This window comes from Dipodomys merriami, unplaced genomic scaffold (assembly GCF_024711535.1).
Source record: "Dipodomys merriami isolate MVZ:Mamm:240054 unplaced genomic scaffold, mDipMer1.0.p SCAF_11, whole genome shotgun sequence".
NCBI lineage: Eukaryota > Metazoa > Chordata > Mammalia > Rodentia > Heteromyidae > Dipodomys > Dipodomys merriami.
This window is the reverse complement of record NW_027202382.1, coordinates 2,578,002-2,597,262: the sequence shown is the minus strand read 5'-3', so window position 1 is coordinate 2,597,262 and position 19,261 is coordinate 2,578,002. Positions and strand designations below refer to the sequence as shown.

Here is a 19,261-nt window from a genome sequence, read left to right as displayed (position 1 = left end):
TGTCAATTGTTTTCTTCCAACCAGTCAACAAGTAAAACACAAAAACCACACACCATAAGTTATTTGATTCAATTTCCTAGGCTAGAAGAGATATATGGGCAGAGACATTGAATCATCAGGTTGGATCTCTGGAAAGATTTTGCATAATAGCAAAATCTGGAGACAAGAAGCCAAATGAGGTAAAAAAAAAAAACATCCATGTCCTGACTACAGAGGCTGTCTTACTTCTGTCTGTACCTGCTAAAATTCCTAGAACAGGTCATCACAAAGGACACTGTATTATAAAGTAAGTTGGATGAATGTGTGACTCAATTATGGACTTACATGCTATGGCATTTATACTATCTGGCCTAGCAAGACAACTGGTTGACCTTTGAGGACCTTTGGCTTGATCCATATATTTGCTTTATAATTTCCCACCCTAGAGACAGTCAGCAGCATTATGAGATAGTTCAAGGGGATGAGTAAGAGTTGAGGCTCTGCATAAGACTCTGGGCTCAAATCTTAGCTCTTCGCTTTATAGCTGTGTGACTGAGCAAGTCATATTATCTGAGCAGGGCTTGGTCATCTCCTGTATGATAGGAAGTTAATGATACCTTGTTTATGAAGTTGCTATAGAAAGATTAAGTGAGATAATTGTGCAAAGTTCCTACATGCATACTAAGTACACATTTATTTGCTGGCATAAGGAGATCAAAACACAACAATGAATAAAGTTCTTCACATATTCATTGTCCTATCCTAATTTTGTAAATGAAGACGAGGTGATTTCACATAACAAAAGTGAGGTTGTGCCAATCTTAACCTATGGTTATGTTTCACCAGGCAAATCGAATACGATCAGGCCAGACTCTCCGCAGACTACACTCCTATTACTGCTGAGGGGCTCTAGCCTCACTTCTAGCTTATACTTTATTATGCCTCAGAAGGAAAATTTCCCTTTTGGGGGGGTTACAACTGGAAGCCTGGCTTGTCATTCATAGACTAGTCCATAAAGCAGGAACACAAAGTTTTCTACAGCATTTCCAGATCCCTCTCCACTTGGGTAGAGGTTTCATTCCCTAGTTAGTGGGAGGAGCCAAAGCTAAACTAGGGAAGCAGAACAGATGACCAAGCCCAAAGTTTGCCCCATGTCTGTCGGGTCTTACATTTAGTTGCAGAGAGTTGGGATTTATACTGCCCTCGAACCAGCCGACAGGTGGACCCATCTCCGTTGCAGACACCACAGTTATCCTCCTTGGCGGTGCTTCCCAGCTGGTGGTCGCAGCCAACGATCTAACAAGAAAGAGAGGTGTGTGATTCAACTGGGTTCCTAACAAGGCAGGATCCATATACGGCCAATAACACCAAATGACCCTTCCCCTCATACCCATGGGGCATAAAATGTACTTCTTATGAAGGGGACAGAGTTAAATTGGAATTTGAACCTAGCTAAGTGGGAAAAAAAGGTGGTATAGGTAAAAGTATCTTTATAGTTGAATTAAACAAATAAAAAGAAGAGAAAATGGGGAGAAAGGAAATAAGGAAAGATGGGAAGACAGGGAGAGATCTTAAAATACTGCTGTTAAAACTTTAATAAAAAAAATAATTCCCAAGAAAAGGAGGGAGGGGTGACCTGTTCAAAAAGAAATGTACTCATTGGGGCTGGGAAGGTGGCTCAGTGGTAGAGTGCTTGCCTTGCATGCATGAGGCCCTGGGTTCGATTCCTCAGCCACACATAAGCAAAAAGAAAAAAGCTGGAAGTGGCGCTGTGGCTCAAGTGGTAGATCGCTAGCCTTGAGCTGAAGAGCTGAGGGACAGCGCCCAGGCCCAGAGTTCAATCCCCACGACTGGACCCCCCCCAAAAAAGAAATGTACTCATTACTGACTTATGTAACTGTAACCCCTCTGTAAATCACCTTCATAATAAAAAAATAATAATTCCCACAGTCTAGAATTATGATTCATTCAAATGACAGAAATTGCAGCCATGGGGTCATTGGAACAGAAAAAGATTTAATGAATAATCTTATCTTCTATTGTGTTTCTTAAACTGAAAACTGCACAAGATTTGGTGTTTTGTATGTTGGGTTCATTAATGTATTCCAAACAACTGGATCAGTGTGTAGTCAACTGTAGATTAATAGATTTTTGCTGTATGAAAACAGAGATATCACTAGGCTTTTCTAGCTAGCAGTTCAGCTAAAAGAAACAATACATGTGTATGCATGTGTATGTGTGTGTGGAGTCATACATATGTATATATATGTACATATGCATATACATTATATATGTATTTTATATTTATATATAGAGAGAAAAGTAGAGGGCTGGCACAGAAGACAGCAGAGATGTTCAATACAAAGATTCTGCCATTTTCTGGCTCTGTCCTGTACTAGATCCAACAAATATCTCATGAATTCTAGAAACAATCATGTAGGATATCCTCATTATATAGTTGAGGTCATGAATCTTGCCCAAGGCTGTTTAGCTAGTAATTAGCTAAGTTCTAAATACTTCTAGCAAATATTTATATTTAGTCCAAATCAGGCTCAACAAAACTACAAACCTTTACAAAGTAAGTAAGCAAACTCACTTTTAGTTTTACTTCCCCCATCAATGTTTCAATAAAAAAAACAAACAAACAGTTAAACACAAACTATACCAGGTTGTACATCTTATAGTTCTAGTTTGAGCTCACACCAGAGGATTTTTTCTACTTCCAAACTATTTCAATGGCTGTTTCTGACAAAATAAAATGAAAACTGGAGTGATATTTCACGAGGAATAGCTCCAAAAAAGTCCACATAATTTGTTTTGCTTTAAAAAATCTGGCCTTTTTTTGAGGCTTCATTTTTTTTTTTTTTTTTGTCAGTCTGGGCCTGAGCTCTGTCACTCAGCTCTTCAAATCAAGGCTAGCACTCTACCACTTGAGCTACAGTGCCACTTACGGTTTTCTGGTGGTTTATTGGAGATAAGAGTTTTATGGACTTTCTTGCCTGGGCTGGCTTTAAACCGTGATCCTCAGATCTCAGCCTCCTTAGTAGCTAGGATTATAGGCATAAACCACCGGTGCCTGGCAATTTTTCCTTTTTATACCTTTCATAAGTAGTGTAAACAGACTTATGCAAAAATTAGCATAAATTGACATATTGGATTGAAACCCCTTTGAACAAATACTTAGATGTAATAAAAATAAAATTAAAATGTATAATTATTAAACTTTGATGCTATATGTATACTCTGTAGTACAGAGTACAGAATGTGTAAAATAGGGCTGAGGAATGGAATAGCAACAAATTATTCAAGAAGTTTGTGAGATTTGCTGGGATTTTGCTATTCAGGAACTGAATAATGAGGGGATAGACACATGGTAAAGAGAATCGTGTGTGGTCTACTTTGGGAAATGGGTAGAAGTGAATTAAACAGATAGATAGGAATAGGTTTTATAATTTTTTGTGCCATGCCAGCACTTTGATTTTCTTCTATTTTTATTTAGCAGCATTTCTCAATAATGAGAAATTTTGAAATCTCATTTATGGAGAAAAACTTTTCAAACTTTTCTAGTGTTGACTTAAATGATATTTTTCTGGTATTCTTCAGGTAAGTGAGGATATAAAACAAAGTATAATCTTTTTATGTTGGAACCAAAGCCTAATTTACAAATTGAAAAAGACAAAAATCACAAAAATTATAAAAATCTAATTGTATGAATTTGAAGTAATAGGTGGTGTTGGGTAAAGTGTAATTATTTAGGAATAAAAAGATACCTGTGAATAATTATTAATCTATTCATTTATTCTTTTTATTTTGACCCAGTGGACTATCCTTAGCATCACTGTCATCATCAGGGGCATTAATAACCTTTTCATCTAGGCTTTATACTGATTAACATTGGACCAATGTACTTAATATGATACAGCAAACAATATAAAACAAAAATCTAACTAAGCAAAAAATGTGTAGTAAAGTATATTATTTTCAGTAAAATGTGATTATGTTTGGTCTAGACCAGGACTTAAACTCAGTATCTGATACTTTTGCTTATTGGTTGGTACTTTACCACCTGAACCAGACCTCCAACCCCCAAGCATTTCTAAAAATATGTGATTAAGCAATGACTCCTTCAACACTTGTACCTTTTTTCTTGTACTCTGGATTGAACCAGTCCATGAACATGTTCAGCAAGCAAGCATAATCTCCCACTTGAGCTACATCTTCAGGCCCTCTACATGTCTTTGGAATGCACAAATGCCAGTAAAACATGGAACTGAGGTCTGAAGTGGATAGCAAAGGCAGGATAGGTTTCTCATGAGTATGGTCAGCAGCAGATCACTTCAATCTGCAACAAGGCCATCCTATCAGATTCAGTGAATTTTATCCATGCATACACAAGCATCAGTTATCTAAAGACTTCTTGCATATGTTTCTATGTAAGTATAGTCAAATTATTTAAATTCTTTTTTATCTGTCATTGGACCCACCCATGAGCTGATCACAGTTCTGTATTGACACATTCATAGTATAGTGTGAAATGTGATTGAAGAAATGTCTATTTTAAAAACATTCACTTAATCATTTAAACACCATTTCTTAAATACCTGCTATGGGCCAGGCTCTGAACTACAAGTAAAATTCAGTGGAGAATTCAAGCATATACGATTTCACTTTCACATCACTTACAGTCTAGTGGGTAAGGGATATAGTACACAACCATCACATACAAAAGGCATACAGTGGTAAAGTATGGAGAATTTGTTTAGAGTCCAAAGAAGACTTGATGAAAGAAGTCGTTGGAGCTAAAAAAATGAATGAGAAGTTGAAGTTAAAAGCTGAAGGGAGGTGCTGTTATTGCGCATTTCCTAGATTAATAGCGAAGAATTGAAAATAAACAAAGTTGGCAAAACTAAAAAACAATATGATCAGACTAACTTATTGGATTGCTTCAGTAGAGAAAGTATGGCAGTATTTTTTAATATATATTTTATATTGTAAAGATATTGTAGAGAGGGGTTACAGTTATATGAGTAAGGTAATGAGTACATTTCCTATCAAGCATTGTTGCCTCCTCCTTTGTTTTTCCCCTACCATCCCTTTCCTCCCCACCTCCCAAACTCCTCCCATGGCAGTCTTAATTTAGGCAATATTCAAAAAATTACTGAGTCTCATGTTTTGTTGTTCGGGATTGAAGAGAGATGGGTTTAATTTTTACAAGATTTGCAGCTATGTGGAAGGACCAGATAAGCAGGGGGAATGGATTCTTTCAAACCTAACTAGATTCACTCCTTAAACGATAGGAATTCCAGGTTTTCTCAAAGGATTTAAGGTTTTCTGGGAACATTTTAATAGATGCTGATGTCTCTAACAGATCCTGAGGAGATAATCAGGAGCTTTTCTAATCCTAAAGATTTCTTATGGTTCCAAAACCATTTTCAGAAAAGAACAACTCTGCTTCACCGATCCAAAGTAACAGTCAGATTAGAAACAGCTAAATAAGAGGTGACATACTTTAAAGCTAACTTGGCCAGACCTTAATCTTCGTATTTTCAGTGTGGATTTATGGACCCCAGAATATGTTCTAAGTGGGTGTTGTTTAACTTCAGTGTTTTAAAAACAAACAACTCCTTGACACATTGTGTTTTTTCTTTTCTCTGTATTAATTCATCTTTAAGAAGCCAAGATATTCTAACTCAATTATTTAAAAAATGTGGAATACTTTATTATCAGATGAAATGTTCTTTTTTTTTGGCTGAGTAGAAAATTGTTTTCAATTACATCAGGATAATCATTCTTGATATATCTTAGTCTGTTGATCTTGAATAATCATTAGATTAATGAAAATTAGCCTGTTACTTTTATACCTATTATTAACAACAACAACAAAACCCCCTAAGAATACAGAAATGAGATGAATTGGCAGACATAATGCCGATCCCTCTGTGCTTTCTATTATTTCCATCCAAAGTTGCTTTGATCAGTTCTTTACTTGGAAAGCTTCTATTTATCTTTCAAACCCTCAATTAAATATTTCTTTCTCAAAAAAAGGCCTTTTCAAATTTCAAAATTAATTGTTTTAGTGCTTTCTCATTTTTGCCGATATTTCCATGTGGTAGAGATTACCAGTTGCCAGTAATCTCTATCCTTTGAACAGAACTTTTAATAGGATGGCACTATATCAAGTGAAAAGAATGCATTACTTTGTGGCATGTGACCAAATTACAATTAGTGAAGTAAAAACAAAAGTGCTAAGTGTTCTGGGAAGGCTAGTTAAAACAGCAGACTTAGCAGGGGGAGGGCCCTTCTGCCCTTTGCTTTGTTTCTTCCTATTGGTGCCCATGGCCATATTAAAAGATGAGAGGCTTGTACATGGGAGCCTAGCACTACAGATGGAGGGAGGAACAAACAGAAAGAGGGTGATATTTTGACTTCTTTTTAAAAATAAAGCTTCAAAGCATTAGGTCTCTATTGTTTTGGAATTTTCTTTCATTTATGCACAATTCAAATTGTTACATAATTGATATTGAGCTTGATCTATTAGTATGTTTTTCTCTATACTTAAATAATGGGTTAATTAAGAAATCATATTTGCATGGTTTCTGGGTGCTGGTGGCTCATGCCTATAATCCTAGCTACTCAGGAGGCTGAGATCTGAGGATCACGGTTCAAAGCTAGCCTGAGCAAGAAAGTCCGTGAGACTCTTACCTTTAAAGAACCACCAGAAAACTGGATGTGAAGCTCTGGCTCAAAGGAGCTCAGAGACAATGCCCAAGCCCCGAGTTCAAGCAAGAAAAAAGAAAAAAAGAGAAACCATGTTTACAATTTTTTGCATTTTGGTTTCTTAGCATAGTATTTTATGTTTGAGATACACCAATGCTGATATATCAATGAAGTACAGAACACCAAACACAGTGGTACTCTGTACTAGCAATTCACATATAGGTTACAGATAGGCAATATAGTTATTGATTATACACATGTATGCAAAAATGTATTTGTGTGTGTGTGTGTGTGTGTGTGTGTGTGTGTGTGTGTGTGTGTCTGTGTCTATATAGAGGAACATACTACAAATTCAAGGTCCAATCTAAACCTCTTTAATGCTTGAACAAGCATTACAGTAAAGAACTATTATTGTTTAGAGACTATTTCCCAGTGCACCTATGTTCATCATTATGAAGATGTCATGGAAGGCAATGTTCAGGTCACAGAGTTCCCAGACCCACCCCATTCTGGATAAAGTAGTAAAGTGAGATAATGACCACTCATATCTTTGACAATTTCATGGAATTTTTTGGCAAAAGGTGGAATCCTAACAGAATATTTTGGCTTAATACAACTTACTAGTTTTTTACTACTACGTGTCAGCTGGAGGAGGAGTTAACCTTATCTCCACAATTGCACAGTGTTGCTTCTTTTGCTTTAAAAACTTTCAGGTGATATAAAAAGTGTCAAACTCCCCCAAAATTTCAGAGAAGTCCAGAATAGCAACCCCATAGTAAACAACATTTTGTTGTTTAGATCTCATTAATAAACTAAGCTTTGCTTTTATATCCTAAGTGTATTTGTTTTTATCCTCTCTTATACATATACACATGCATGTATGCACACGTGTAGTTCCTTGCCTCATTTCTGACTAGAAGGTGCATACTTATCACTGCTGAATTTTCTTTATTCATCAGGGATTTATTAAAGGGGAGGAGGGTCCTCCTTATAAATACAAAACTAAGACCATAGTCTCCAATCCAAGTTGGCTTCCTGACTTTGAATATGTGTGCTGACTTGTTTCCAGCTCTGCAGTGGACACTGAAAGAAGGTATGAGGAGGTGGTCTTCTTTCACTTTTTACAGAGCTGAGAGCAATGAACAACAAGCAGAATTCTCCAGACACTGAAATTTGTACAAAAATATCTTCACTAGAAGTCATGGGAGAATCTAAGATCAATACAGTAATCATTTCAATAATAAAATAAATACAACCTATAAGTAGATATTATGCCCTAGACTAATATTCTCAGTTGGGTTCATCCTGGCTTTATTTCAAATGGTTTCCTATAAAGATCTCAACTGCTAGCATCAAATACTGAAGCAGTGATGTCAAGCTTTCCTTGATCCAACACCATGAGGTAAGATACTTTTAAATCCCTCTATTTTCAGCACTGGGAAAGAGAAATATGGAAAGCTAAACTGTGAACATCTGATCACAGCCACTCTTACTTATGATTATTCAATTTAGACAAAATGGTAACAGAATGAGTAACAGAATACTCTCTACATACTCTCATTTTCTAAATTTGTGAGTAAGTTAGGGCAATAGAATATCTCTAACCCTATCCTCCAAAGATTTAGGTATTAGTTAATTTATTTAAGATTAACCTTTTAATAAAAATGTGCAGTATATACATTTGATATAATATAATCAAGATATTAAAAAGTGGTTAAGCAAAGCAGAGAGAAAAAAGGTGAAGAGAGATAAAAATCATAAATGAGGAAATCCTGTATACTACACACCATTTTCTGGAAGGGGCTTGTGTGTGGGGGGGAGGGTGTCACAAATCTGTATTTGAACTTCCTAGAATAGAATAACCTATTAAGGATTTTTGAAGTAAAAAAGTTATCTATTGAATCTTTTAAAAAATGTATAAGTAATATATTCTTTGTAGCAGACATAATAAATATCTGTGTAATGAATGAATATGAAGCTGGCACAGCAGAACCATGAATACTCAAAGTACTAAAATCCTAGATGTATTTCCTGTGACTCTTTCAAAAGAAAACACCATATAACAATTTCCCAAATCATCTGAGTGCATGAAAACGAACTTTAATGAGTTCCTATAGCCTTTAATGAAACCTAATATCAAAGAACATTTAGGAAATAAAACTAATTTTAAGGAGTCAAAACATCTAGGTACAAAGCACTGAGACAGTCTGGCCTAATCCAAGGGTGGACTTTAGAGCAGTTAGGGCTAGGCTAGCAAAACTGTGGTACATGTGGCACTATTTCTCCTGCCAAGATCCATAGCAGACATTGCTAATCAACTGTTGCATTCTTGGCCTCTGAGCTTTTATGTGGCCCCAGATCCTTTATGCCATTGTTCTCTAGATGCCAAATCCAATAGACTATGGTTGTCAGATGAGGACATGAAACCAGCTTACCATTCCAGAAACAGGGAGATGAACTGGCTGCCTCACTTCTAGACAATTTTCCACAAGTACTATTTCTCTTAGGATCTGAATGATTTCAAGTAAAGATTATAATGCTGGTCTGGGATGTAGCTCAGTGGCGAAGCGCTTGCCTAGCAAGTACAACATCCTGGGTTTGATCCCCAGTACCAAAAAAGAAAAGACAAAAAAATACAGTAACAAAAAAGGATTATAATGCTGAGGGTGAGAAGATAACTTCCCCAAGGTAAAATGGATGCTGGTAAGGAAAAACACCAGACTCTCTTGCAGGTCACTGGTTAAAGGCATATGCACAATGTTTATATGGCGAAGTTAAGTGTGATAAGGCTAAATACTCTTTTTTATTTAAACATTTTTTTCAAATTATCTTCAAGTATTATGCAAAGGAGTTGTCATTTAACAACGTAGCTTATGAATACGTATATCATGATCAATGTCACCCCTTACAACATTCTCACAATCCCTCTCCTATCCACACCTTCTCTCAGTTAATTTTGTAGGATACACATTGGATTCTTGACTGTATTCCCTCCTTCTTCTCCTCTTCATTTGTCTACTCATTTCCCCTTGACCCCAACTCATCCCTTTTGAGTACCTGCTTCCTGGTATATACTTGTGCTGAAATTTGACTTTGTCTTTCTAAGGATATACACTATTTGAGTTCTCCTTTGAATCTACCATATTTCTGTTAATACATTTGTATATACTTCCACACCATCCAATGCACTTGCTTATAAATTTATAAGCTAAATCTAGCTTCTATATATAAGGGAAAAGGTTGAATATTCTTAACATGATTACCTTATCCAGAGCTAGACATATGCACAAGGATAAATAGACGGTGACTTGGTAGCACATATGAAAAGTAAATGGGATAGACTCCACTCCCAAATTACTCAAGCTGATTCAAAACTTTGGCAAAGTAGCAGGATATAAAATTAACCCCCAAAAATCAATGGCTTTTCTATATGCCAACAATGAGAAAAGTGTGGCTGAAATTAGGAAAGCAACTCCATTTGTAATAGCCCCACAAAAAATAAAATACCTAGGAATTAACTTAACCAAAGAAGTGAAGGACCTCTATGATGAAAACTTTAAAATCTTGAAAAAGGAAATCAACACAGAACTTAAAAAATGGCAAAACCTCCCATGCTCCTGGATTGGCAAGATTAACATCGTGAAAATGGCAATACTTCCCAAGGCTATCTACAAATTCAACGCGATACCTATCAAAATTCCACCCTCATTCTTCAAGGAAATAGAGGAGGCAATCCAAAAATTCATATGGAACAATAAAAGACCCCGAATAGCAAAAACGCTCCTCAACGGAAAGAACACTGCTGGAGGAATATCAATACCAAATTTCAAACTCTACTATAAAGCCATAGTAATCAAAACAGCTTGGTATTGGCATAAGAACAGACCTCAGGACCAATGGAATAGAATTGAAAACCCAGAAATGAACCTACAGACCTATAGCCATCTAATCTTCGATAAGGAAGCTAAAACAATAGAATGGAAGAAAGACAGCCTCTTCAGTAAATGGTGCTGGCAAAATTGGTTAACTACATGTAGAAAACTAAAGCTAGATCCTTATATATCACCCTGCACCAGAATCAACTCCAAATGGATCAAAGACCTTGAACTCAAAGCAGACACTCTGAAAACATTACAGGATGGAATAGGAGAAACCCTAGGTCTCCTTGGCTCAGGTCGAAATTTTCTGAATAGAGACCCGGAAGCACAACAAATCAAAGAAAGGTTGGACAAATGGGATTGCATAAGATTGCAGAGCTTCTGCAGGGCAAATGACATAGCTGGCAAGATCAATAGAAAGCCCACCGATTGGGAGAAGATCTTTACTAGCCATACAACGGACAAGGGTCTCATATCTAAAATATACTTGGAACTCAAAAAATTAAACCACCCAACAACAAATCCTCAAAGAAACAACTGCCCAATAAATAAGTGGGCAAAAGACTTAAAGAGAAGCTTCTCTGAAGAAGAAAGAAGGATGGCCAATAGACACATGAAGAAATGTTCAACATCCCTAGCCATAAAAGAAATGCAAATCAAAACAACATTGAGATATCACCTCACTCCAGTTAGAACAGCAAAAATCAAGAACTCTAATAACAACAGATGCTGGAGGGGATGTGGACAGAAAGGAACCTTACTTCATTGTTGGTGGGAATGTAAACTTGTTCAACCACTTTGGAAAGCAGTATGGAGGTTCCTCAAAAGACTTCACATAGATCTCCCCTATGATCCAGCAATCCCACTTTTGGGCATTTACCCAAATGTTTACAAACAAGACCACACTAAAGCTACCAGCACAACTATGTTTATTGCAGCACTATTTACCATAGCTAAGATATGGAACCAACCCAGATGCCCCTCAGTAGATGAATGGATCAAGAAAATGTGGTATATATACACAATGGAATTCTATGCCTCCATCAGAAAGAATGACATTTCCCCATTTGTTAGGAAATGGAAAGGTTTGGAAAAAATTATATTAAGTGAAGTAAGCCAGGCCCAAAGAAGCATAGGTCCCATGGTTTCCCTTATTTGCAATATCTAGTATAGGTATGAGTCAAGCGGAAAAGGCCAGATATTGTGATGTTAGGAAAATGAACCCTTAAATATGTATTTTAATGTTTTTGTTTCTTTCATGCATGTGTTTCTAATGCATTTATAAGATTATTTCTTTGTTGCTTTGTATGTCCCTCCCCCACAGTGTAACCCCCGCTTTCACTATATTTGATGTCAGTATAACATGTGGAGGAGATGGGGACAAACAAGTCGTTTAAGGATTCAGGGGGACCTGTTGCAACAATGAGAAGTACAAAATGTCATGTCAAAACCAGCTTTACAATGTCGGTGTGGGGGGGGAGGGGGGTATAATTGGGTGGGGGGAGGGGGGTAAAATTGGGTGGGGGAGGGGGGAGGCGGGGAAGGGAAGTGAAGGGTAAACAAAGGAGGAGGCTGCAATGCTTGGTAAGAAATGTATGCATTATCCTGCCCATGTAATTGTAACCCCTCTGTACAGTATGTTCTCAAATAAAATAAAATACAATTAAAAAAAAAAAAAAAAAGTAAATGGGAAGGTGCCAGCTTTCAGCTAAACCTGTGTTACACAGTTGTCATATGAATATACACATAGCACAGCATATACATACACTAAATGTCTCTTCATACATACCACATTCATGTACCACTATTATCTCACTTTCTCTTTCTCTTTTCCCTCTCTTTCTTCTCTCTCTCTCTTCTCTTCTCTCTCTTCTCCTTGGGAAGTCCTAAAGGTGCTAACAGTGGTCCATGAGCTGTAGTTACTCTATTCAAAAGCTTAATGGAAAGGTATTTACCTGCAATCAAACCCCATAAGGTCACCAAAACACCAACCATCTTATTATACCAATAAGCTAACTGCTGGCTTTTGCTGCACTTATTATTTTTTTTAGCTGCAATCTCAAGTCTTTAAGTCATAAAACAAGAAAACAAATTATCACTTAACACACACAGTGTTTTGAGTATATGGAAACTTCCAATACACAAGGTTCACAGAAAAATAAATTAGAAAGGATGCCATTGTGTTAAAAAGTCGAAAACCACATGTAGTCCTTTGTTTGTTGTTCAAATACCCTTGGGAAAAGTAACACATGAAGTTGCTGATTATAATGAAATTAGACGGAATGAATTGAATATAAGGCACTATGCTGGCTGTGGGGAATACATATAAGCCGAGGCATGGTCTCAATCTAGGGTGAATGGGATTGATCAGATCATTTCCTTAAAACATGGGAAAGTAGAAAGGGAATGAGGGCATGGAAATGAAAGGTCAAAAGGACACAGAAGAGGAGAAAGACAGACGAGTACATGAACTAGAGTTTGCCAAACTCGTGTTATATTGAGGTACCAAATATAATGTCTCACTTAATTCTTATGATAACCCTGAAAATTAGTTAAAATTATATGTGTTTTACCAAACTAAAACTGAGACCTAGAAAGGTTAAAAAAGAAAACTTGCCAAGGATGTAGTGTTCCCAGAGTTGACATCCGGGCATCACTGTAATTGATGAGTGATCCCTCTCTTCTGTGGCCTACTGGGCTCCTTTGGGAGATGAGAACTGCAGATCACTGCAGAAAGAAGGAGGGTGCAATGGTTTCTATCAGCCACACCTTGTTGCCAGAAGTAACACCTGTCTGCCTGCCATTCTGAGGACTGAATGGAAGGACCAGAAACAAGTGAGTTCTCAGAGTCAGTAACTTGAAAGTATGAGCAGGTTGGTTTTTTTTTTTTTTGGAGGATCTACTTAGTAATATTTTAATAAAAGCAGTTTTTTTGTCCCATACTCACACACATGCCAGTGGGACATAGTGGTAAATACCCACAGGCCATCTGCCTATTCAGAAAGATGTAAAGTGCTTCTACATCCTTATGCAGTTTGATAAAGGTTTATGTAAAAACATTTAATTACCTTTCCTCCAGGTAAAAGTTTTCCAGAGGAAAGCCTTCCTCCATACAAGATACTCTCCTCTGGAGTTTATCATGCATTTCTAAGACTAGTCATCCTTCCTTGTGGGTTTTTTTTTTTTTTTTTTTTTTTTTAGTCCTTACAATAACCCACAAGGTTCCAGATCATCTTCCCAAGTAACCTCTCTGATCTCATCTCTCTCTGATCCACTTTCTCAGCTGTTCTTTAAACATAGCACATGTTTTCTCATCTTACAAAAACCCTGGTTTTTCTCTTTGGCTGGGACACTCTTCAGACATTTCTACATATCTTGTCTTGCCTCTTTTAACTTTTTGCTTGAGAAAATTCTCATCTTCTCAATAAGACCTAATTTGACCAGAATATTAAATTCTGTCTCTCCTCATCCTAAATCCTTTTATCTTGTTCCATTTTCACTTTCTATTCTATGGTATATCTAATCTAATCTAATATCTAATATATGCACTAATATATTATTTGTTTTCTCTCTTTCACTAGAATGTAACATCCAAGCTCATGGATAGTTATATATCTTATAAAAGATAACTAATATTTGTTGTTAAATTCAGTCTACAAGCAAAATCAGAGGTAGTAGTTAAGTTTTAATGTGCAACATAGCACTTAAACTCCATCCCATTGGTTCCAAAGAATAAAAAAGTACAAGATCTCTAAGGATGTATCATGTTACAGCATTATAATCTGAAAGTTTAATTTTCACTTGTCACTTTGCTTTGTCTTTGGTCCGCTATTGGTATCCAAAAATTATGTTGGGGCATAAATAAATGCTCACATTTCCCACGTTGGCTCCATCTTTTTTTCCACAAGGACAGTGCTCTGGCTTTTATGAGCTTGCTCCAATACCAACTCTGCATGTATATATTCACCTCATACTTGTTCTTTTAAGCACTTGATTCTTAGTTTTTACTAGTGGATTTCAACCTGGGTACCTCCTGGCCTGACTTCCATGATCCTGCATGAGTGCTAGTCCTTTGACTGGCCATCTAGCTAAAACAGAACCACAATCCTCTACCTCTAACCTATTCACTCCTATTGCTACCAGTTCTAGAGGAGGTCCTTGTTTTCACAAGAATGAGATTTTTTTTTCAGATATGAGCTCCATATTAACATGCTAAATGTGGAGTTCTAGGGATTAGACTGGATTTGGAACTCAGGGCCTTCAGCTTGCTGGGCAAATGTTCTACCACTTGAGTATTGTTCCCAGTCCTCCAGTGGGTCTACAGCTCTTGTCTTTATATTATGAATCAAACTGAAGTAAAGAGAGATAATGATAGCAGCATGAGATGGCATACATTAATAAGATTGCAAGCATTTAAAAATGAATTTCCTGTCCTGCTTTCTGGAAATCAGAAATCTTATCTATCCAATGGCCTGGATAAATACTCCAAAATGAACAAAGCAAATGAGTAAGTCTTATTTCCACCATGTATTCCCATCCTCAGGTGCTACCAGTCTGATCTTTTCTGGTCCAAATTCTTGTGTAAATTTATTCTAAACACACCTGGACTATTTTTTTGCGTATTATTTTTAGTTAAATTTGTTTATCTAGTAGTCTTCAGCAGAAATCCTAAGAATTAACATAGTATAGACATTTGCGCATATAGACAGTAGAATTCATTCTCAGCAGATGGTTGGGGATCTTAAAAAAAAAAAAACAGGCTGCTTTCTCTCTCCCCTGCTTCTAAAATTAAGGTGTCCAAAGAATGTGAAACAAAATTATACAAAGGCTTGACCTCTGGCCTTGCTTCTGTCTCTCAGACTGTGAAGTACCCAAGAGAGAAAGTGTTGAATTTGGCCTCACTTCACATGGCATTAACTGTAATTCTTTGTGAATTGTGGTGACATCATGGTACACTTTGACATCGCTGCTCAGACTCCCTTCAGCTGCTAGGCATACAGTCCACAGTTTTCGTTCAAATACAAGAGTCCTTTGTTGAGAAAAGAGGACAGCAGCTGGTCTTCTGCCCCGGGACCAGTGAAGATCTTGGGTCCATTTAATAAGTCACCACAAAATAGCCCTTCTGCTATGAGGGCTAGAACTCCCTTGCCCTGGGAGATGTGAAAAGTTTGGGGGACATTTACATCTAAAGAGTTAAAAATTCCAGATATGATCCATAATTCAGCAAAGTTCTACCCACAATAAAACTCTCATTGACACATCTGTATATTTTATTTGAAATCCCTAGTCCAAAAGCAATAACAGGCTCCTGGTACTTGTGTGTTATGAGAAGAGATGAAGACAAAGAAGAGTGGGACAGGAGACACACCTGCGGGAGCAGTTACTCACGCGTTGGAATAAGAAGGTCACATCTCAGCCAGTCTAGGCAAAAGCACAAAGCCCTGTCTGAACAACAAACTGAACATGATCCGAGTAGGGGCTTGAGTGGTAGAATGGTTTAGGTGGTAGAATGCTTGCTTGACAAGTGCAAGGTCTTGAGTTTAATCCCTAGTATGGCCAGAAAAGAAAAGAAAAAAAGGAAAGGAAAAGAAAGGAAAGAAGAGAGGAAAGAAAAGAAAAAGGGAAAGGTGGAGAGAGGTATATCTATGTCTTAAAACAATTATGTCAATTGTTTTGGCATTTCAGACCCCCCACATAAGAAGCATATTGCTGTTTCTTTGTCTCGTCTATTTCTGGTCACCTTCTCAAACATTATTTTATATTGGTTTGAAGACCCTTGAACTTTGCTATCAGTATTTTGCTTCAATGTATATCCAAGACATGCACAACCAGAACATTTACAACTTGCTCCTTCCTGGGTTTTTGACCATCATTTCTGTCTGTTCACATTAGCTCTCTAAAGCAAAGTTTATACAAAAACATCATCTACCTTTCTTCAAAATGACTTTAAGCTATTGTCTACAAGGCTCAACTTTGGGTACAAGGCAGCAAGTCTTCAAGTCAGATCAAGAAACTAAAGGTAATTTGTCTAAGAGCTTTTCTAGAGGCGTAAGGCATAGTACAAAACTCTGGAATAAAAGAACACACATGTTTTAAAGCTAAAGATCGGGTTTTTGCTTTGTCACAGAACAGAGTCATGACAAGACCTTCAGCTTTACTGTGAATCTTGATTGCTGAAAACCCCTCCAGAAATGTTATATTTATTGCTAACAAGAGCACAATGTCATATCTCAGTGTTTTGTAAACATCCCCACTTTCTTGGCCATTTCTTACTCTAGAACACCACTATTTCCACCAAGAATAACTCTAATAAGTTGTGTGTTGTATGATCCATTCTGCCAATAGACAAAAAGATGACACTGTAAGTGATTCAACTTGGCTGTGATGACTTATTACCTCTTGTTTGAGCTTATCACACACTCACCCTAGGATTCTATTTTCATATCTATTTTATGTACTTGGAAGGGGTTGATATAACATAAATATAAATATATATATTTATTTATAAAGTCTAGGACATTGCCTATAACATAAAAACTCTGACCATATGTCTTGGAATTTATGAGACACTTTATTTTCAAGATTTCTATTCCATAGTCAAGAGCTCTTAACTATCAAACCATGTGTGCTGATTATCTTGGGGGGAATATGTGGTCATTGGGCAAACAGGAAGTATTTGCTCAGCCTCTCTGGGATGTGTGTCTGAGCCTGCCACACTGCCTTCATGATCGGGCCTGTGTGGACTCATTGCCCTAAGCTCTATCTAGATTGAGGGTCCAATTTCCAAAGGCTCAGCTCCATTTTGGCTTCTCTGCACTTGAGGTGAAGTAAGATCATGATTCTGATGCTACTGAAAAAAAAATGTACCCTGCTTTAGATTTCAGAATGAAGAGAGTTGGATTAGAGAATGATTTCTGAACTCCTTTTTACTTTGGTGATGTATCAAATGAAATAGGAGCAATCTTGATTGGTTTCTTGGGAAATGACCTCTTGAAAGTTTTAAGGACTCTGTGAGAAATAAAAATACTTCTCTGGGATTCCTGAGGAGTGGCAAATCATCTCTTCTGCAAGGCTACTCAAATGCAAGTGGAATGCTTGGGACTCTGGAAATATCCTTCTTGGTTTTCCAATTATAGGACCACTGATCCAAAGTTAATCCAGGGATCATGTTCATAAGTGTCCAAGAAAGTAATAAATCAGAGTGAATTTGAATCATCAAATTCATTCTTTTAAAATGTGAGATTCTGAGAAAGTTGGATTTCTATAGGCTAGGGCCAGGGTTTGGCATCTGTTTTTCTCTTCTGGAATTTTTACTGATATGAACAGGTTGAAATTACACCCAAAAATAGTGACAGAAAATTGGTGTACAATTTCTACATGGGTACAGGGACTATTTAATATGTATGCATTGTAATGGAAGAAGAACAAGTGAATCTGAAAGTACAAGTAAAAAAATGCCAAAGTGTTTCTTTTAAAAGATAAAGCAGAGTTCCTGAAGCTGTGAGTTTAACTTACTGACTAATCAGAATTATCAACAAATTGGTTAACAGGAGTCAAACATCCTAAGAGAAAAGTAGTGGGTTGTCTGATTTTTAACGAGCTCCAAATTTCCTAAGTCATATGAAACTGATTCAGAATAACTACTGGATATGATTGGACTGGACTGAACAAAAGCCTACAGTTATCAATTCAGATGCCCTTTCAAACTTGAGGTCTTGTGGGATCTAGATAATCAGTTACATTTTGCTGCATCATGGCACCATTACAACAATAGCAAAATGAACTGTTTCTTCTTTCATGCTACAAAAAGAAATTCACACAAAGGCCCTGAGATGAAAAGAAATGATTACATACATTTTTTATAATTCACAAAGATTAAGAAAATAGCAGTAATCACCCACTCACATACAGAAAAATGAATTGTTATACTTTGCTATTGTGATCCCAGCTGAAACTGTAAATTTCAAATTCAACAGAATGTAACATGTAGCAAAGGCCTAATTTGAGGGTGAAATTGAATCACATCATGACAAGACTATTTAAATTAAGAAATATTTTTAAATTTGAATTTTTATAGTAATTTATAAGTAGAGAAGAAATTTCAAATTTGTGTGATTCATGCAACAATCATAATTTGACTCTATTGTAACATTTCTTCTACATTCATTTTGTATAACTTTTTTGGGGGGGTGGGTCTGGTCGTTGGGCCTGAACTCTGGGCCTGGGCACTGTCCCTCAGCTCTTCAGCTCAAGACTAGCGCTCTACCACTTGAGCCACAGCACCACTTCTGGCTTTTTTCTTTTTGCTTATGTGGTGCTGAGGAATCAAACTCAGGGCCTCACGCATGCAAGGCAAGTGCTCTACCACTGAGCCACCTTCCCAGCCCCTGGACACAGAGGTTTTCCTTTGTTGTTGTTGTTTTTAATGCGCATATATATATACATATATTTATATATATAATATATACATGATGTTTTCTAATTCCTCCAAAGCTGTTCAAATTGTCTTTTTTCCTGTCTTACCTTAAGAGAAGAAATTTCAAATTTCAAATTTGTGTGATTAATGCAACAATCATAATTTGACTCTATCATAACATTTCTTCTACATTCATTTGTATAAACTAAGTAAATTGAGATTATTATGTAATGCTTTATCATTTATCAGAGTTTCCCTTTCAGTATATCTA

The 19,261-nt window shown here is 36.7% G+C and overlaps 1 protein-coding gene across 2 annotated transcripts in view; it reads right to left on the bottom strand.

The window, feature by feature from the left end:
• Adamtsl1 (ADAMTS like 1) overlaps positions 1 to 19,261 on the bottom strand; it is a 393,459-nt gene that overhangs the window by 242,131 nt on the left and 132,067 nt on the right. For both annotated transcript variants that reach the window (XM_070007848.1, XM_070007857.1), the window contains exon 5: positions 1,149 to 1,275. In XM_070007848.1, the coding sequence (XP_069863949.1) occupies positions 1,149 to 1,275 (127 nt within the window). The remainder of the gene's footprint in view (positions 1 to 1,148; positions 1,276 to 19,261) is intronic.